Below are 21,661 nucleotides of genomic sequence, written 5' to 3'. Positions count from 1 at the left end.
CCACCACCTTCCCTCCCTCCATCCCCCCTCTGCCTTTAGACAGCACCGCATGGCTGCGCAGCTTGGGCTTGGATGAAGGTTACCCAGACCAGGAAGACATCACACACAAGGTATCTGGGTCTTTCTGCTCTCCCGTCATCATGATGACCCCACCCTCCATGTTGTTGTCCTCATCGGTATAATTTAAATCCAGCTGCAATGTCACGCTGCACTCTGGAAGAAAAGGTTGTCCAGTCTGGTTTCTGGACCTTGGGTCGCTGCTGGTCAGCGATGGCTCCAGATATGTTCCCAACAAATGTCATTGTGTCAGTAAATGAGTCAGAAATGCAGAGTTTTAAAGCTGGAAAGTTTTGTAGGCCATTTTTCAAACCATCATGCAGATGAAGAATGAGTTAGAAAATCACCTCAGAGTTCAGGTGTGGCTGGAAAGGGATCCATGTTTGTGGCTCATCTTCATTCACAAAGTTCTCACATGAATGATTTGTTGAGACAGTGTCATGTCCAACATTCATAACCGGGTTATGTCTTAGGTTGTGTGTGTGTGTGTTTTTTTTTTTTGTTTTTTGTTTTAATTAAAGAAACAGAAAATAAGAAAGTAACGTACCATTAACTCTGTAACTATGTATTGTGATGAATTAAAGTGATGATTATTAGTGGTCCAAGCCCATGGAGAAGTAAAGACCCTGTGATACACTACATCGCAGTTCTCAGCACTCCGGTGTGCTGGAACATTTCTCCGCTTTTTATTATTCTTCCCTTCTTGTTATTTTTTTTCCGTACATAAAACTATATGTGCTGCCAAAACGCGAATGGAAGACAGCATCTACAAGGCTGAAACCAAACCTGGATGGCACCTCACACAGAAAAAAAAATCACACATGTAAACCACGAGGTGGCGCTACGGCAAAAGTCTTTAGGTTTTGGCATAAAACAAAAGTCACAAGTTCAAATGGCTCTAATTGACTTTGTTTATGAAGAAATATTTCTGGTTTACACAGCAAAATATTGTCGTTAACCTGTCTGAGGACTTTCACCCGGTCATAGTGAAAATTAAGCTGAAAAAATAGACATTACTTTAACAAATTATCCTTTAAAATCTTAATATTTAGCTCTATTACAACGTTATGGGTATCTGACTATGATGCTAAAACTAGCAAAATAGGTTTGAACCAAAACAACAACAAAAGATAAATGCAGGAACGTCTTGGAGCAAGCGGGAACTCAAGATGCTTCACACTTCGCTTCCTTTAGGAAAAATGCAAATTAGGTAAATTTGTGCTTCTCCGTACCAGATTACTCTTTTGGAACCAAACTTGTTCAAATTTTTTTTTTTTTTTTTTTTGAGTCATAAAATGCACAAAAAATTTACAGATTTTAATTTAGTAAATATTAGGGCTGGGGTACCGATTCGATTTAATTTGCGATTCTCACAATGCTTCGATAATGCTGATTTTTGTAGAGATTAAAAACAAAACTGTTTCTGCTCATCATTTTTCTTCATTTCAATCAGGAAAAAAACAACACAGCAGCCAGACCATCATTCTGCTGCTATAACCCAAGAAGACAAGTAAAAAACATCAATAAAAACAATAAAAAAACCAACAAAAATTCAATAATGGATTTTTTTTTTTATTTGAAAAATATAGATTTTTTTAAGAAAAACATTTATTATAAAATTGTGAAGCAAAAAATCTAGATAATCAATTTTTTTTAAAAATTTGATTCCCAAATATATATCAATCTTAAGAGCGCCAAAACATTCCCAGCACTCCGTACGGAGTCCCTAACAAGGGGAAATATCTGTACTCTTTTTTTTTTTTTTTTTTTCAGGTAAACTTTGTATTTTTAACTAATATTTAAAATTTTCTGCTGTAAAATGCAAAAAATGATAAAATGGCTTTCCGTTGCTTAGCTTCAGAGGCTTGGACCTTGTTATCAGCGCTTGCAGCTGCAGCTGATTTCGTCATAAAGAGATAAAGTGAGGAAGCAGCTAAGCTTTGATTTCAGCTTCATGACATGATAAATGATATTTCTGTTTTACAGATGAAGAGAGGAGACCAGAGCAGCTCCAGAGAAGTTCAGGAACAGCTTCAGTCCAACACAAATAAAGGTACCATCACCTCATGTGAAGCTTATATAAGGCTTTTAACCCCTTACTGACAACATCCCTCCATAGAGAGGGCAGTACGAAGTATTGTTGTACAAACACCAGGAGAAGCAATCCTAACATGTAGTATTCTAAGTGACGGGAAAAACTCCACCGACCAGTGGCATCCAAGACAAACACACTCCAAAGCTTAATCTATTACATGAGAATGTAAAAAGCTATGAGCAACACTGTCGATGTAAAGCCTCTGATCATTTCTCAGCTTCAAGCAAACCACACGAACAAGATGTCATGGAAGCAGATTCCAAACATGTCTCTCATCACTGTCAGACAAAAACTGTGTGAAGTAGCAGGGAGGAATCCAAAATCCTGCTTTACTTTTGATATTTTTGAGGTCCAAAGTTTTTTTTTTAAACTTTTTACTTTGTTTTAAATGAATCATCAGGATCTCTGTGGTTTCCATGGAGATGAAGGGAAGGGGTTTTATAATGACGTATTAATCTTTCCATCATGAACTGTCTTGAGCTTCACTTCTTTCTGGATCCTCGTGAGCTTTTCAGGGTAAATTCAGGGTCTGTCCTTCCATCCACCTGACTGATAATAGGTAGAGGTCATCATCAGCGTCGCTGGATAACTTCCTGTGATCTTTACCTGCACACTCAAAAATAGAGGTACCAGCTTGTAACTAAAAAGGTACAAATGCTTGTCGCTGGGGGTGTACTCTTTTGAGAGACATTTCTGTACCCTTCAGTTCTGGTCTATTTTTGTACCTTATCAAGTTCAACCTCACCTTATCAAGTTATGTTTTTTATGTTTTCCACAGCATTAGACCTGGTCCATGCAACTTAGCAATATTATCTTATCTTTAATCTAGAAATAATCTTCAAAAACTAAAATAGTGACCAGACATACACTTAGTTTGCAGCATCTGACCTTCATTGTCTGGTGTAGTAAATGACTGTTAAGTAGTACTACTGTCATCACTCAACTCTGCTCTAGTTTGTAACATTACAGCCATTAACATTACATTTTTCAATGCTGCAGGTTCCCTTATGGTCGAAATGGTACAAATTTGTACTTTATGTCACTTTGAACCCTTTTTCGTACTCTGAAGGTGCTTCTGGTCTCTTAAAGACCAGTATTGTACTTTTGAGAGAACATTTCTTTAAAATGTACCTATAGGTACAGAAATGTCCTTATCTTGTACCTCTATTTTTGAGAGTGTGTGTTAAAACATCTGGAAAGCTGCTCCAGTTCACTTTTTTCCCTTTAGTTCCTCTTGAGACATTACTAATTCGCCGGACTACTTTTCTAACTCTAAAGGCCTTTACACACCTACTCCGAATATTTTGTCTGAAGATTCGTACAGCAATGGTTTTTATTGGATCAGTGTGAAGTCACATCAGTAACAAAAGTCTGTCTGGCGATTTTTTATTTTTTTAACTTAGGGAGATTTTTTAAATATTCACACAGATATGTAATCGACCAATCAGAGAAGGCATGTTGACTGATACAGTTGTCACTTTGGCTGCTGTTTTATTTAAACTTTGTATCATCATGGCCGAGCGTCTTTATTATTTCTTCTCTGCTTCTTAAAGCGAGCAGCTGCTGCTAAAGCAGATCCTCCAACTGTCCTGGAGACGTCCTAAAGTCCGACCTGAAGCGGCCGTGGTCCAGCTTCAGATCCTGGATTAAACAGTGAAACTCCCAAAGTTCTCCTCTCTTTCCTAGAACAGGATGAACTCAGTGCCTCTTTTTGTCTTTTCTTCTGCTGCAAGTTTGCAATTTTCATCATTTATTCGCAATTTCGCATCTTGGTTTGCACAGACAGAAACGTTGATAATTTATTTCAGAGTTATTTGCAATTTTTAATGTTGTTTGTTTGCATTGGTCCCAGTGTGTAAAGGCCTTAAGACTCCTTACTGATTCCTTACTGACTTGGACTGTTCCACACATTCCTAGCACCATTTTACAGTTTTTATAGCAATACTTTGGTCAGTTCCAAAGAATTCATAGGCCTTCTTCCCAAGTCTATGTTTCCAATGCCAGGGACTACATTAACAACAACTTGGACTACATTCCCATTTCTTAAGACAACTTTTGTCATTCCAAGGACTACATTACATTTTCCTAAAACTATTCATTTCTAGGAATGCTCTACTTATTCCTAGGATTAATTTACTGATTCAGAGACGAATTGTGCTGCAATCTTCTGGGTTTAACTGAAAGTAATGTGGTTTTCTGTTAGGAGGCGATAACCTTTACATCTTCTCCTGTGTTCCATGTGAATATAATCTGACAGACTCTGATGCTTCTCTGGTGATCTCACTATGTGTCATCTTTCTTTCAAGCCGATATTACGCACACATTCCCTGTAGTTTTGAAGGTAAACTCAAGTTTTTTTGAGGTTGTGTCGTTTTAGACGGGTGGCAGAAGAAAACGGAGCTTGTCCAGACGTTTTAATCGTTTAGCGTCGCTGACTTCTGCTCCTGAGCTTTTATCATTGATCGACTGAAGCTTCTTCATCTTCCTCTCTGAGGCGAACGATTTCTCTTCTGGATCAAACTTCTGTTTTCTGTTTCAACATCAGTTGGCATTGTTCCTCCAAGAACCAAATCCCCCAACGAAGAGTCTCCCAGAAACTCTGCTGAAGCTTCCCGACACATCTCCAGGGTAGGTGCCAGCCAGTCACACCTCACGGTACTAACACACACCACACACACTCACAAACATACACACACCGAAAAGAGTGTGTTGTACTCTCTGGGAACCCAGAGCGGAATTGGCAGATTGGAGTTTGGACAGAAACAGGCTGTAGCTTCCATCACGGAGGATTTGTGTCTCGAATGTGTTGACAGGAGCGTCCAAAGAGTGCTGTGTTCACTGCGGAGGTCAAGTCCAAGATGAGCGTGGAGGAGCAGAACGAGAGGATCCGTAGGAACCAGAGTAGCTCCATGAGGGACAAGAGGCGCAGTCTGAACCTTGGCCAGTCTCCAGCCAACTACAAAGTGGTACGAACCATCTGGATCCATGGGCACACATGTTCCTGGTTCTGGTTTCTGATGAGAGGAAACCAGAACAACTTGGTTTTACCAGTAAGTTTCGCTCATGTGTGCGGGCAGGTTCGCAGGCGGCTGACAGCTCATGAAATTGACATCAAAGACTTGGAGGCAGCGGTCCGGGGTGAAGGTCAGGAATCTCCAGGGGAAGAAATCGCTCGTCTGAGACGGTTACAGGTGGAACCAGAACACTACGACATCGGCAGAGAGGTGGGAAGTCACATTACATTCAGGTTTATTTCCTCATAAACTCAGGCAAGAGTTGTTTATTTATTTCCTCCTGACTACCAGGAAAACAAACGTGTAACTACAAATGTCCACTACGGAGGACATTGCTTAAACTTTTAAATACTGTGGTAAAATATAGTTATATTTATCTAAGAAACGATTTAATGTGTTTATAAGATATTCAATGAAAATATAACTACAAAATTTCAAGTAAAAATCAGCACAAAGAAAAGTTTTATGCACTTTTGCTCTTCCCATAAAACATGCTTGTTGCAATGGAGGCCATTTTTCTTGAAAAGAGAAAGAAAGTTCACAAAGCTACCAGTTGGTTCTCAGTGCCAGGAACCAGAAACGTTTTCACACAGAAACCACGCTACAGTGACAAATTAAAATACATAATACATGAATTTATTAAATGCTGATAAAACCAGGAAGGGAAGAAAAGCACGACAGAACTGGTTGTGGTGTCCTGAGATTATGAGGGAATAAACTAGATTGAACCTTTACAGCCCTCCAGACCAGCATCTTTACAGGAGTTTCATGTTTTCCAGCTGATGGCCCCTGAAAAGGTTGTGATCCCAGAGCGTTACCTGGAAACAGAGGAGAGGCCGCCGCTGAGCCCAGAGGAGCAGAAGGAGAAGCAGAAGAAACTGGACCGGATCAAGACCCTAATTGCAAAATCCAAGTAAGGTTTGGTCTCTTAGTGTCGCCTGTAGTTCGTCTCTGCAGGATCACGAGATGTTCTGGTGCCTCCTCTGAAAACTGTTCTCACAATTCACGTTTGTTGTTCATTACTGTGACGGCCCGCTCTCCATCGGTCCAATGTTATGTTCCGAGTGTCATCTGTGGACGGTGAACATCTCATCATCGCCATCAGTCTGCGTTGGCTGGATCTGTCTTATCACAGTTTGGATTTTACATTGTCCCTCTTAAATGCAAAAATTGATTATTTTTGTAACATAATGATCATTTTGGTCATTTTAAATGCAATAAAGCCAATAAATTGACAGCTTTTTACATTTTAAATAATACTAGAAAAGCACTCGATAGCTAAGACCTCCACAATGTAGCTAATTTCACCCATATTGTGAAGAATCATTTTAAAAAGTCTGGTGACCACAGTTCCTTCCAGATCACATATAAAATTGTAAGGAATCTAAGTTAGACTAAGACCCATTCGTAGAAAGCAAATTACAGAAATCCACCAAGTCATTTTTGCATAAATTTGCAAAAGAACAAACAAACAAGCGGACAGGCAGATGAAGGCACCAAAAACATAACCTAACATAATAAACTTCCCAATGACATAATAATAACTATTTTTGATGTACAAATTGCACAAAAAGAAAAACTTGTATTTCTGAGAAATGCAGTTTATTCATGTTACAACACTATTGGCTTCAGTTATTTGACTTTATACAAAAAAAAAAATCTTTTAATGCTATATTTAAAAGTGGCAAAACTATCAACAGTAATGGTTTTGTGTTGAGTAATTTTCAGCTGATTAGTCGAACCTTGGATCCAGGAGCATCCAGCTGTGTTCCCCAGCGACTCCTGTGGGAGGTACTCAGTGAGCAAGCTGTGCTGGACTCCTTCTATGAGCTCTCCAGCCTCTGTATGGCCTGTTGCGGAGCTTGGTTCATAACTTTTATGACCAGAATTTCTAGGTGCTCTGAGGTTTTCTGGTTTGGTGGCTTCAGGATCAGGTCTCTGCTTTTTGCAACTGACCTGAATCTGTTGGCTCCATCAGGCCATGATCTCCAGTTTTCCTGAGCAATTTGCAACCAAGATTAAAACAGTTGGGATGAGGATCAGCACCTCCAAATCTAAGAGCAAATGCTGAAAAAGGGTGGAGTGTCCTCTCCAGGTTGGGAGTAAAATCCTTCCACAAGTGGAGAAGTTCAAGTATCTCATGGTCTTTTTCACATTTGAGGGAGGGATGGAACAGGAGATTGAGAAGCAGACCGGTGCAGCCTTTGCAGTCGTGTGGACTCCACAGTCACTCAGCTTTAGCGAAGAAGGAGCTGAGCCAAAAGGCAAAGTCTTGATTTATTGGACGCTCTACGTTCCTACTGCCATCTATGGTCACAAGCTGTGGATGATGACCAAAAGAACAAGATTGCAAATACAAGCGGCTGAAATGAGTTTCCTCTGCCACAGCTCAGGTGGCCGGGCTCTCCCTTAGAGATAAGCTTAGAAGCTCAGTTATCTGGGAGGGGCTCAGAGTACTCCACATCAAGAAGAGCCAGATGGTTCAGGCATCTGGTTAGAATGCCTCCTGGACGTCTCCCTAATGAGGTGCTCCAGGCACGTCCCTCTGGTAGGAAGATCCAGGACACACTGGAGGAATTATATCTGTTGGCAGTCCTGGGAACGCCTTGGGATTCCCCAGGATGAGATGGTGAAAGTGGCTGGGAGAGGGAAGTCTGGGTTTCCTTGATTAGACAGCTGCTTCTGCAACCTGACTCGGATAAGCAGCAGAAAATAGATGGACGGTTCTCCATGTTTAAGGGTGTCCTCAAGAACCGCTGTCCTGCAGGTTTTGAATGCTTCCTGCTCCGTCTTGTTAAGTTCTGTTATTGGTCTGCTATTGTTAAAACGAAATTAAAAAAGAGCAAATGAGATGTTAAGTAATTTTTGACCCCCATTTTCATGTGTCAGCTTGCAGAACGTGGTTCCTCTCCTGGACGGTCCTGTGGAGGGTGGAGCTTCAGCCAGCTCCCAGCATCAGCTTCAGGAGCAGGAGAAGAGGATTGAGATCTCCTGCGCTCTGGCTGCTGAGGCCTCCCGTCGGAGCCGCCTCCTGTCTGGTTAGGACTCTGGCTACACCACAGACAGGACATCTGCTCTGACACTATCTCGGTCACACAGCATGTAGATGAAGATATTCAATATGGAGAGAAAATCAATGCAATGTTGCTGTGCATGTGGAATACATGACTTGTAAGCCGTGTAAATTATTTTATCCATACCTTTAAGCTTCTTGCAGACACAAATATCCAGAAATTACATAACACAAAATAATTTGAAACAAATAGAAATAGCAAAAACATAAAAGGAGACATAAAATGCACTTTTTTCCCAATCTGATATATCAGTTCAATTTATACTTTAGGCTCTTACCTAACCCATGAGAGCACTTCTCAAGGCTATGTTCTGTCTGAAGGCGTGGAGACTGAAAGATAGTGGAACGTTGCAGCAGCTTTGCTAAATTCCTCTCGTTACACAACCTAACAGAAGGTTCACACAGTTTACGGCTCCTTCTCTTTTACTCCTTACTTTGCCTCCATTATTACTCCTGACTAACAGCGACGCGCCACATGAAAATGGCCCATGAACAAGCTCGCGTTGCACCGCAACCCTACCCTTATGAACCCAAATCAGACCCCAAGCATGAGGCCACTCCTGGAGTATAACTCCAAAATCTGTCATTTTATCTGTGCCATAGGCTATAACACATAGAGGCAAAGGCTTAGAGCGTTTAGCTGCCATGTTTACGGACATTATCAGTTATCAAATTCATTGTGTTAAGTTTCATACATTTAAACATTCACCTTGTGAAACCAGTCCTCTTTTCAATAACAAACCTGTTCAACATATTTTATTGTAAACAAGAGACATCCAGCTGCAGAAATTTGGACTTTATCACTAACAGTAGTACAGCAGGTGATATTATTATGGATACGAGTGTGACAGTCTGACGATACAATCAAGCTTCACACCACCTGCTTCTAGCTAAGCTCCGCTTCAGACCCTCCTTCTCAGTCAGGTCACTGCGAAGAACTTCATTGCCCTGAAATAGAAGGGATTAGAAGATTTTAAACATTGTTGTGTAATAATCAGTATGATTATTTGCTTCTGTGTTTTATAATACAAATGTAAAACAAAACAAAAGTCATTTTAGGGATTTTACGGGTTAACACTGACCGCTCTTAGGGCTGAGTTGACCAAAGCTGCTAACACTGCATTCATGCAGTGGGAGAATTATAGGACTCATATTCTCTTCATCTGCAGGTTTTCTGATTCTCAGACTCAAACTTTCAACTAAAACTCACTAATTAAAAATAATTGAAGCAACAGTAGCATGAACTGTTCCGAGTAATAACTTACTAAAAGACTGCTAGTATTGACATTAGCTATTAGCATCAACATTAGCTGTTAGCATGAACGCTTTCACATGAATAATATGCCAACCCGATTTTATTATTGGAAGTCAGAGAACAGAAAACAGGAAAAGATCTGTTCATTAAGAATAAATATAAAACTATGAGAACAAGTTGTACACTTCAGTATGGACCCTCATGATGGAAGGTTTTGGTTTCACCAACAAGCTGTTCATGGTTACAGGACTACAGAGTTCAGTACAGCTAGCCACAGTCCCTGCTGCTATCTGCTGGCTAACCCTAAACCTAACGCTGGTGCGAACATGGGTTAGCTTGAAGTCAAGCAGGGGGAGGGACTTCTGCAGTTTCTACGTCGCAGCTGGGGAGAATTTTAGTCGACTTTTCGAAAATTTTCATTTCAAAGACATGAAATTAACCCTAATTGCATCCCAGATGGAGTTTTTGGTCTGTTAGTGACATAAAACCTCACGGGAAATTCTTCTGAGGAATTAGAAAAGTGACTTTTGATCATGTCCCCATTAATATTGAAAACACAAATGTTTACTTTCTATGTCAAATTTAAATCAGAGTTTTGTGTTTGAAACACGCCTGCAAAGACAAATCATTAAACACCTGTCTGCAAGTCACCTGCTATGCGCAGACAAAACCGCTTACACCCCCAGATCGGTTTACTAGTACCACAAGGTTTCAGGCTGTTGCATGTTTCCAGGAATCATGTGTGCACATGCTTCCTTTCTAGTTTAGTTGATTTTCTCTCCATATTTTTATTTACTACTGCATGATCTTAGAATAGTTCAGCACCATCTTTTCATTTCACACCCCCACACTAAAAATGGCTCAGTCATTATTCTTGCAATGCAGATTAATGTCCCTTTGTTGTGACAAACACAAGGGATGACAAAGCATGTTCCACACATCCCTACGCTCCGCGACGGCTCAGCAAGGACATGAGTTTTCTCAGACTGAGAGCAAATCATCTCATATAGCAAGACTAAAAGTCTGAAGTCTGATACAGGAACAGCCTTGAGAGAACAGAGAAGTGTTGATTTAAGCAACACAACCGATCTTGTGTTAAGATGAGCGGCGCCTCGATATCTGACCAGGTGGAGCTGTGGCTGTCTTTAATAAATAACATAATTATCTGTAGTTTGCACTGCAGGTCAAGGAAGGTTAAAATGTAAAAAAAATACATTTTCCATGTGAGAACAATGTAAAAGTGTAATAAATATTTTAAATGGAATCCTAATTAATACGGCCTAGATTAGGTTAAAGTTAGATCAGATTTACTGACCATAGCTGTTTCACATTTGTGTTGTGTCAAACAGCAGCAGATTGGCTTGTAAAGGTCACATGAGTGAAATGTAACAAATGATACAGTAACAGATGATGCTACAAAAACAATCATCAAGGTATTCCAGAGAGGTAGTCCAGCAAGTCTTTTATCCATAAAAAGCCATTAAGGCTCCATATGTGTTCGTGATCCGTAAGAGACCTCCTCATTTGGTTTTCAGTGACATAAATACATATCCTGAGATCTAAAAGCAGAAAAATAAAACATTTCAGACATTTTTTAGATGTAAAAGAAACTTAGACATAAAAGACCTTCATGTATTTTCAGGAAAACAGTCCACTCCCTCCTCACGTTCTTACTGAACTTTTCCCTCTCACTCTTTGTTTTATCCACCCCTACACTCCCTCTCCCCCCAGCCCAATGTGCCTCCAGTCCCCCCATGTCCCCGACCAGCCTGGTCCCTCCACCATCCTCTGCTGACTTCCCCAACTCTGCACACATCATGAAGGTGTGACCAGGTGAGTGTCCACCACCCCACACTTTTCCCCGTGCTCCCGTCCACTCACTCTGACCACATGTCACTACATTAAAAACAGCTAGCTGGTTTGCTTTTTTTCTTCTTGAAGGCAAATAAAAGTAAGTTTTTAGAAAGCACCAAACACAGAATCAGTGTAAGGATTACAGAACGGTTTATATCTCAGAAGTTACAGCTTATGTTTGTGCAAAGAAGGGTGTGTGTGTGTGTTGGGGATATGTGTGCTGTGTAGCTGTGAGCCTGATGATGTGTGTGTGACAATGACAATATGATCAGGTGAGGTTTTGAACTTGAAAGTTTTATACTTGAGTGTGTGAAGGTTTTAGATATAGTCATAATTTGTTTTATAATGTGAAACTCTTGGAGTTGCTTTTGCATGAAAAGTGCTTTTTTAAAATAAACTTTGATTCGATTTGAAAACTGGTGAGATACGTCCAGGACTGAAAGTAAAAAGAGGAGAAAAAAGGTTAACCAGTAAAACTGCTGGTGTTTCATGGTGAGAGGAAGCGTGAAAGAGAACCTGGAGGGGTCTGCAGGCTAGCAGTGGAGGGACCGATCAGATGAAACATGGACGCTCAGGGAAGGGGTCAGACTAAGAAAGATTCTTAGACACTAAATGGGTTGATACAAAGATTTAATAGCTCACCCATAACATGAAAACTGGGGTAACGTCTCAGAGATGGCCAGGGGAGGGGGGATCACTACCGAGCACCTGGTGGCCAAGCTTTGGCACCTGGGATTCCACCATCGTGCAGTGATGCAGATTTTACAATGGTCTGTCGTGGTGCAGTTTGCCTGTCAGTCTTCCTACCTTCCCTCATCTATGGCCACCAGCTGTCGGAAGTGACCAAAGAACAAGATCATGAATGAGTTTCATCCTCAGTGTGGCTGCACTGAGCCTTAGAAACAGGGTGAGAAGTTTGGTCTTCCAGGAGGAGATCAGAGGAGAGCAGCTGCTCCTCCACACCCAGAGGAGCCAGACTCAGGCATATGGTTAGGATGCCTCCCAGACGCCTCCCTGGTTAGGTGTTCCAGCCAGATCCCAGCAGAAAGAGAACCCAAAGAAGATTTATGGGATGCCAGAGGGACTTTGTCTCCCAGCCGGCCTGAGATCGCTGATATGCAGGATGGATGGATGGATGGATGGATGGATGGATGGATGGATGGATGGTTGGACGGATGGATGGATGGAAGGATGGATGGATGGATTGTTGGATGGATGGATGGATGAATGGACAGATGGATGGATGGATGGATAGATGGATGGATGGAAGGATGTAAGGATGGATGGATGGATGTATGGATGGAAGGATGGATGGATGGAAGGATGGATGTAAGGATGGATGGATGGATGGTTGGATGTATTGATGGATGGATGTATGGATGGATGGATGGAAGGATGGATGGATGGATGGAAGGATGGATGATGGATGGATGGAAGGATGGATGGATGGATGGATGGACGGATGGATGGAAGGATGGATGGACAGATGGACGTATGGATGGATGGATGGATGGAAGGATGGATGGACAGATGGACGTATGGATGGATGGATGGATGGATGGAAGGATGGATGGATGGATGGAAGGATGGATGATGGATGGATGGAAGGATGGATGGATGGATGGAAGGATGGATGATGGATGGATGGAAGGATGGATGGATGGATGGAAGGATGGATGATGGATGGATGGAAGGATGGATGATGGATGGATGGAAGGATGGATGGATGGACGGATGGATGGAAGGATGGATGGACAGATGGACGTATGGATGGATGGACAGATGGACGTATGGATGGATGGATGGATGGAAGGATGGATGGACAGATGGACGTATGGATGGATGGATGGATGGAAGGATGGATGGATGGATGGAAGGATGGACGGATGGATGGATGGAAGGATGGACGGATGGACGTATGGATGGACGGATGGATGGAAGGATGGATGGACAGATGGATGTATGGATGGATGGATGACTGTATTTAACTGTTTGACTGACTGTTTTGTGTCTGCCTCCTCAGTTCAGGCTCTGGCTGCTGTGAAGTTTGATGGAGCTTCTTTCTGAGGGTCTTTGGGAACATCTGATCATTGCTGGAGCTCTGTGGAACCGCTGATCTCAAGCGGCTGGAACCCTCACAGCTGTCTGGTGGAGGCCAAAGGGTGGATGCTAAGAACTGAGGACTCACCAGCCAAAAGTCCAGATCATCATCACCACTTGCTGATGTAAATCCTGTAGCACAAAGGAAGCTCCAGATCTCCTTCTGGCCCGCTTTGTCATATTCCCGTCTCATTTCACTCAGGACATGTTCTACTAAGTCACAGATACTCCTGAAGTGGAGATGGTGAACCTGCCAGAGATGAGCTTCATGGGAGAGAGGAACCTGGTTGACCTCTCATCACTGTCCAACTGTAAGGACTCACTGTGATGCCTGTTTACCCAGAATGCCATTCTCTCCATACCTCATCTTCGCCTTGAATGCTGCGTGTCTGAATGGGAGAAAGACATGGAAAGCGTTATCAAAGTTGATTTTAAAGCCATTATTTAACCAGTGATGGTTTACAGTAACTCATGCATGAAGCACAAAGTTGGCCATCATCATCGTCGTCGTTGTCATCATCGTCCCTCTGATGATGCCTCAGTCAGGTAGCTGAACTGCTGGAAGGTCCAGACAGGTTACACAGAGACTGAAAGGCGGGAACTCAGTCGCCGTTCTGAGGAACACCTGGTCACTGGAAACCGGTCCGGTGGAAACAGGTTGTGGGGATTTTACGGTTCTGTTGCCATTAAAACCTGGACGTGTTTAATGTGCAGTAAACCTGAAGTAAACACAACTAATTCTCTGTAAAAATGTCTCAATGATCTCAATGATCCAGACCTGCTCCATTGGGTCTGTCCTTTCAGACTGAAACGGCCACCAGCAGCCATTCGGACCTCTTCAGTTCATTCCCTTCATAAATAATCAGCAAATAGAATACTTATTATAATCATAGAGTGTTTTCCAAAATCAGCCATAAAGCAAACATTGTTGCTTAATTTATCACAGAAACAAACAAATATCACTTCATGCAGGCTATATTTCTGTAATTAATGGAAATGAACAAATGTGGAATAAAGTGAGAAAGAACAGACAAGGTGACAAGTCAGTGACAAGAGTTATATAAAGGTACGAACATTTACGATCAGGAGTCTGCTGCACCTCTGCTGCAGTCCACCTTTTTCCATCTGCCCTGCTGGCTGTTTCTCATCCACAAACTGCACGACGTTCCTCTTCCAGCTGCAGAAAGCTGCAGCATCCAGTATGTTTTAGATTCAACAATCTCTGCATGACGCCATTTACAGAAATCTCCCACGTCGTCTGATCCGGACCCTCAGGAAGCTAAAAGTCAGACCTGAGTGGTGGAAATGACCACCTGTGGCTGAAATGGGCAGAAATAAACATATTTCCTCTGTTCTTCACGCTTTACATTCTAAACATTGAAACTTCTTTCAACAAAAGCTTTCAGGCAAAGTCAGGAACCAGCAAGACATATTTATTGAACAAAGTTATTGATTATGCAAGTTCCAAATCGGTCCTCATGGCAACCATGGGTGTTCCACTGTTAGAAGGTTCTGTTGTTATTTTCTCCAAAGTTTGTGGAGGATAAAATTCTCGGATGTCATCGGGTTACTCAGATCATCTGAAGTGAAAATAAAGGGGGAGTTGTGGCCCTGAGAAAGGCCCTTAACCCCCTCCCCCCCTCCCCCACATAGCTCTAATAGAGTTAAATAAAGACTGATTTCCCAGTAGGGATCAATAAAGAGTATACCATGTGTCCATAAAGTCTCTTTATAATTTAAAGACATAACCCAAAGACAAGTGATGATGTATTAATTGGATTACTTCCATGTACTCAGTGGTTATCAGGTTCTGTTGGATAAAACCCTGAAACATGCTGCTCCTTAGAGGTTGGAAACTAAACTGGATACACACAGTCAGGAGGAACTGTGGACAACATTCACCATCACGTCCTTCAGTTTGTGCATGGCACAAGAACTGTACGCAGACATGGACGGTGTTGGATGAAAGGAGGAGTGAACGAGTGGATGTAGAGGTCCATGAAATGGCACCAAAACAAACTTAAATATCTGCTCCTTCTTTTTTTAATTAGAAAACCATCTATTTACATGTTTTTTAACAGATTCGTTAAATTGTAAAGAGACTTTATGAACACTGTGTTATTCATAAAAACCTGCTTTAGGTTGTCTCTACAGGTGGTCCAGTTAGTAGACGGGCTCAGTTGGATGCAGACTCGCCTAAAGGTTTAGTTCTCAGTAGCAGGTTCAGAAGCATCAGCAGACCATCAGGCCACAGACCCAGATGCTGCAGAACCCTGTCAGACAGTGTGGACGCAGAAAGCCAGAACAACTGTAGAAACTCCTTTTCTTTTTTTTTTTTATAGAAGTCTTCCAAGTTTTCCCGCCATTTACAGATGCAGATTCCTGAAATGTACAATGGAACTGGATCCGAATCACAGTGAGCGCGCTCCGTCTGATCTGGAGTTTCACGCCTTCCACGATGGGAGTTTGTTTCTCCAGATGTGCCCTCTCCATGTAGCAGACATATGGCCCACAACTGCCTCCCCGTTGTCTCCTGTATGCTATTTATGTCAACGTGAGCTGTGTGTGTGTGTAAAGAGTGTGTCACAGAAAGCAGCTTTTTATGAAAACCGTTTTTCAAGCCACCATCGTGGACGATTAAAATAAGGATTTAGGAGAATAATTCTATTTTCTTCTTTCAAAGTCTTTTCACAGAAGGATAAGAGGAGGGTGTTTAGTTTTTACAAGACTCAATGTTCAGAATCCAGAAAAAAAAACGGTTTTGGGATCAATTTTTACTGCAAATGATACATTGAACATTTATTGATTAATAAGATTGGATGGATGGTTGGATGGTTCGATGGATGGATGGATGGATGGTTGGATGGATGGATGGATGGATGGATGGATGGTTGGATGGATGGATGGATGGATGGATGGATGGATGGATGGTTGGATGGTTGGATGGATGGTTGGATGGATGTTAAACAGATCAGTTAGCAGGTGGTGGTTCTCGCTGTAGCACGTGTGAATGAAGAAGTCACCGCTGTAAACATGATAGACTTTGTTGGGTGTAAATAATAATCTGCATTTCAGGAGCACATTCTGCTATCAGATTTGTTGCTACTCCGTGGAAGCCACATTAAATTAAATGCTTGAACTATGCAAGATTTGCCTGCTTTCAGATAATTTTGCAATAAAGAGAATGTATTCACATGAGGTGTTTGTGTAGATGTTTATGAATCCATGCATTTTTTTGTAATGTCTTGCAGCCTGGAACGATGGTTTCGACTCCTGTCATTTAGATCCACTTGTTGGTAATAAATTTCACTGCCACAAATGACCTGAGGTAAGATAACAGGCTTCCTTTGTTCTGCCAAACTGTACTGAACAAATAAAGGTGGAAAGCAAAGAGCCCAGATTATTCCACATCAAACCGGATCCAGTGCGGATTAGAGTGGAATTGATGACAAGAGGTTGGTGGGTTGTTACCAGAATCCCTCTTCACTTAGTTGTTTCCAGCTGCACCCATGTTTACTGGTTGATATTTCAGTGTGTTTAGGACACATTCATATCAGCCTTTCTGATTCCAATCGGAGTCCGTTTGCTCGGAAAGTCCGTTTCGTTTGGGGAAATGTGACTGCACCACATGAATTCTGATTCGGACCAAAGACGCGGACTCGTTCCGCCTACAAACCCAGGTCTCAGTCTGTATCAAGTGGACAAAATACAGGAAGTGGACTCCAAAAATGGCGTTAAGAGTCCTCTGCCTCTGTCATTGCAGTTGATTTCTGCAGTATACTTGCATAAGACAATAAAAACCCCAAAACAGCGATGGTTTCGTCTCCATGTTTAACTCACAACAGAGTTTTCTTCTTTCTTTCCTCCTCTGCCAGATAAAATACTTTATAATTAGCTCGTTTTCAAAGTTCATATCTAGTTGTTGATGTTAGAAATGACTCTAGTTATGATTGAAGCCAGAAGCCACGTAACGGGCGGCGTGAACTCCTGAGTGTCCAGTAGGGAGTGACGGCCACTGGGCCCCGATTCGCTGAACGTGATTACACTCCATCGGGAGTTTATCTCACAACATCCTGTTGTTAATTACCAACTTGCAGGCTTTAGTCACTTTTAGTGAACTTTTATTTTTGCCAATTTATATATTTTTTATCATTGACAAACAGAGACAGAACGTCGCATCATCTTTACAGTCTTTGAGTTTTATAGATGAGGAACACAGTTCTGAAACTTAGCATCTGCTAAGCCACAGTAGAAAAGAATAGAATAGAATAGAATAGAATAGAATAGAATAGAATAGAATAGAGTATCTGCCTGAATGCAAGGATACATGAGGTGTTGATCTTCCCAGCATGCATCTTGCTGGCACACTCCGCCTTTTACACAATGACTGGTGCTCTGGTTAATGTTCACCTCACACATGATCACGTCAACACACAAAGGTCACAGTTCATGGAGGGAAGAAATCCTGACTGTCAGGAAGAAACACTTCCATCAAATAAAGGATCAGAGAAACTAACATGGCAACCATCACAGATTTCCAGAGTAAGTTTTTCACATCGTTCCTCTCTCTGCTCGAGCACTTTGTGGAGTTCAGAGCAGCTGTTTACCTTCAGGGAGCCTGAAAGCTAAACGTCCTCTGTGAGGCAGATTTACAGTCCTAACAGCAAAGTTTTCTGTCAGCTCAGTAATTAAAGTTTATCAAGTTTCCTACCTATGTGGCGAATGTTAAAAAGCAGAGAGCTGTGCTGCGTGTGTTCATAACTTCTGTAACAGGTCCACAACACCACGCACAAACTAACCGGGTTAAACAGACCCCTCCTCTCAAATTGCAAAATTAAAAATATACATTCAATAATGGTTTATGGACAGAGCTTCACATCAGTAACAAGATAGTTTTAAGTGTCTCTATTATGCAGATTTCAGTCTAATTTATTTTAAAATGGGATTTTAAAAATTTCTCACTGTACATATATATATATACATACACACACACATGTATACATATATATATATAGCTCAGCTAAACGAGCAGAAATAACTCTTCTTCTTGCTGAATTTGTGAGGACACCGTCTGTTTTGTCCTTCAGAGGTTGGTATGGGTCTGATGGGATTCGGCCTGTTTTTCCTGCTCTTTGGGGTTCTGCTGTACTTCGACTCCGTCCTGCTGGCCTTTGGGAATGTGAGTTCTCTAACTGCATGGTTTCAATATCATGACTGAATATTTTCCTCAGAGTCTGCTAACATGCTTTTGTCATGTTAACACACAATGAACCCTTAAAGTCCCTTTAATCATCATTAACTTGGGGAAAGTGTCATGGATAGTTTGCAGTTTAGGTGATCTGAAGAGGTTGTCCAGGTATTTATCCTGTCCAGAAGGTTTACAATCCAACCGCAGACTAGATGGTAAATCCACAAGGACTTAACCATGATAATGTTTTCACCATGAAAAAATATCACTACTATGTTGCTAAGAGACCTCACATATCTACACATCCATCCATCCAGACAAACCACTGGAGGGTACTGTATTTGTCCTCATGTTGTGTTTCTGAGTGAAAGTAAAGAGAGTTGCCCTTCCCAGAGAGTCCTGTGTGTCCTGATTGACACCCCTCCTCACAACCTCCATACCGACACCATACCGACACCTAAATAGTATAATTTATGTAATAATTATTCTTATTAGTATTATTACAGATGTGTTTTTTTCAGATGATGGACCAGTTGTCCTGTGCACGTGTTCAACAGTTCGTTAAGTCAAGCGATTTGTGTCAAAGATCTCCTGAACTGTCCCATGCAGGAAAAATGTCTGAAAAACAAATTTTGCTAAACTCACATATAAGTACATTTATGTGCGATACACTATTTTTCTAGATTCTCTTCTGGATTTTGGGTAAAACAATAAGCAATAATTAAAATGATATAAAATGATGAATGGCGATTAATTGTGATTTAAAATTTCCATCATTGTCCAGCATTAATTTTCAGATGTATCCTGATGAGCACTGATTACAGATAGAACTCGCGCTGAAACTTGTTGTGGTGAGCTGACGGTTTGTTAAATGCTGAGATAAAAATCCTTTTAATGTTGGTAAAAACGCGGTGATATGAGAAGACTTTGTGCAGCAGAAGAGGAAGGATTTATTTCCTCTCTGTACAGATTCTCTTCCTGGCTGGTTTAACCTTCATCATCGGCCTCAGGAGGACGGCACACTTCTTCTTCCAGAGACACAAGTTTCGCGGATCTTTCTTCTTTCTGGGAGGAGTGTCTCTGGTTCTGTGTCGCTGGCCTATCATAGGAATGCTGGTGGAGAGTTATGGGTTTGTTCTTCTGTTCAGGTAAGAGGAGAGATGAAGCTCGGCAGAACACAGCGTCATATCAAACAATATGTGTAAAACAATTCCTGTTTCCTCTGCAGGTCTTTCTTCCCCATGGCTTTAGGATTTGTTCTGTCTGCTGTGAACATCCCGTTCCTCAGTGCAGTAAGTTTGCTACAGAAACCTGAAGAACAGCACAGATTTGGGCTCAGAGACGTGATGTTTGTTGTTTTTTCCGTCAGTTTGCCTCCAGCAGCCAGTCCATGGTCTGAGGTGACGGACGGATGATGCAGAACATCATCATCTACGTGGCAGGCTGTGATGTGGACTATTTAACGTGTTTACCGAGCGGGTCATCTACAGAACTCTGAGGTTCTGGTTGTGTTTTTTATAACTAACGTCATCATCATCATCTTTTTGTTCTTATAGACTGCTGCGGTGGAGACACATAGACTCACCCCATAATGTTCCAGATAAGACTGGTCCAGTCTGTGTTGAAAACAGTTTGAATATTTTCTATCTAAATGTCCCAGTAGCTTGTTAAGAGAAAGACTTTTACTCATTAAATATTTAAATACAGAAAAAGTCCTTAATGTGTGTGTGTGTGTGAGGGGAGGCAGCAACACTCCATAGCCTGGATCTACTAAAGGTTTGTGTGTACCAAAATGTGCGGAAACTCGCTGCACACACAAGAGGGTGCAGAACAGCCGTCTGCGTCCACTTAGTACATCTGCCACAATGAATATGCAATATGGGACATTCACACGCTGTTCTGAGTATGTTGGGAGGAGAAAATGTAACAAAATTCATTTATCACCTGCAATCTGATCTATCAAACCTGAGAGTAATGTTGCTGATAGAAACATATGGTTCAGAAGGACGTGCAAACAGTGTGTGTGTGTTTGTGTGTGTGTGCCATTGACTGCGGTTTTATCATTGAAGGAGACGCAGAGAACTCGCTTTTCTCCCTCATCTGAATATTTTTGGGATGAACTGGGAAACAATCATTAAATATATGGCTTACCCAGAATTTGGAGCTGATGGAGGAACTCAGGATGGATTTGGAGAGAAGTCCCACAAACCTGCAAGTGAGAGACGTTTCATCTGACACCTGGTAGCCCCCAGCTATGCTGTCCAAGTCCTAAACGCCATGTGCCACAGAATGGTCACGTTTATTAGGTTTCCATGCACTTGATGGTCATTAACTGAGAGCAAACTTTTTTTCAGTAGTTGGATTTCTCAGAGGTTTTTCTTTTGTTCACCTTCTTGTCTTTATGTCGTCTTTTCACTTCATCACGTTTGGATCAACAGCATTAACTAACACAGTGGTTCCCAAATTGGGGGGCGGGCCCCTGAGGGGGGTCCAGAGTTATCCCAGGGTGGCACAGCAAGGTAAAACAAACATGGAGTTTTGACACTGACAAGTTGGTGAAAGCACCAATAGGAAATGCTACAGAGAGAAAGTATGATGGAGCATAACTGTCCCTGGGCTTGACCAGGTAATGGTCAAGTAACAATCAATAGTAGGTAATGAAGACAGGCATGTCAAAATATTATGAGATGTTCTGAAGCCAAACAAGGCGGGGGGGCTTGACTTTGTATACTTCAATGAAAAGGGGGCCCTGCAGAAAACGTTTGGGAACCACTGAACTAACAGACCATTTACCAGTGACACAGTAACCAACTGAGAGCACAACTACACACACTTGCTCTTGTAGTTGTGAAGATATGCTTTATGTATTTTGGGGATATCATTTCAGACAGGATGCAACAAAGACCTGACAAATATTATTACTATATTTGATACTTGTTTCTACAACAAACAAACAAAATACTCTTAATACAGTTTGCTTTTCTTCAACTATAAACATAGAAAACCAGGCGGACGACACATTGTG

At 41.6% G+C, this 21,661-nt stretch overlaps 2 protein-coding genes across 2 annotated transcripts in view; both read left to right on the top strand.

The window, feature by feature from the left end:
- The window catches only part of plekha6 (pleckstrin homology domain containing, family A member 6), a gene marked incomplete at both ends in the record, with an annotated part of 69,427 nt that extends 58,104 nt beyond the window's left edge, over window positions 1-11,323 (top strand). The window contains 7 exons of the mRNA XM_079242861.1: window positions 2,044-2,110; window positions 4,698-4,780; window positions 4,966-5,118; window positions 5,230-5,376; window positions 5,946-6,079; window positions 8,056-8,204; window positions 11,226-11,323. Coding sequence (XP_079098987.1) covers window positions 2,044-2,110; window positions 4,698-4,780; window positions 4,966-5,118; window positions 5,230-5,376; window positions 5,946-6,079; window positions 8,056-8,204; window positions 11,226-11,323 — 831 coding nt within the window. The remainder of the gene's footprint in view (window positions 1-2,043; window positions 2,111-4,697; window positions 4,781-4,965; window positions 5,119-5,229; window positions 5,377-5,945; window positions 6,080-8,055; window positions 8,205-11,225) is intronic.
- A 6,642-nt stretch (window positions 11,324-17,965) lies between these two features.
- golt1a (golgi transport 1A) lies at window positions 17,966-20,035 on the top strand (the record flags this gene model as incomplete). Its single annotated transcript, XM_079242860.1, has 5 exons — window positions 17,966-17,990; window positions 18,536-18,627; window positions 19,606-19,784; window positions 19,865-19,928; window positions 20,006-20,035. The coding sequence occupies 5 exons, from the start codon at window positions 17,966-17,968 to the stop codon at window positions 20,033-20,035; spliced, it is 390 nt and encodes a 129-aa protein (XP_079098986.1).
- Between the last annotated feature and the right edge of the window lie 1,626 nt (window positions 20,036-21,661).

The sequence above is a fragment of the Telmatherina bonti genome (assembly GCF_933228915.1).
Source record: "Telmatherina bonti genome assembly, chromosome: 6".
Taxonomy (NCBI): Eukaryota; Metazoa; Chordata; class Actinopteri; order Atheriniformes; family Telmatherinidae; genus Telmatherina; species Telmatherina bonti.
The sequence above is the reverse complement of the archived record's forward strand: the minus strand, read 5'-3'. Positions and strand labels throughout refer to the sequence as shown.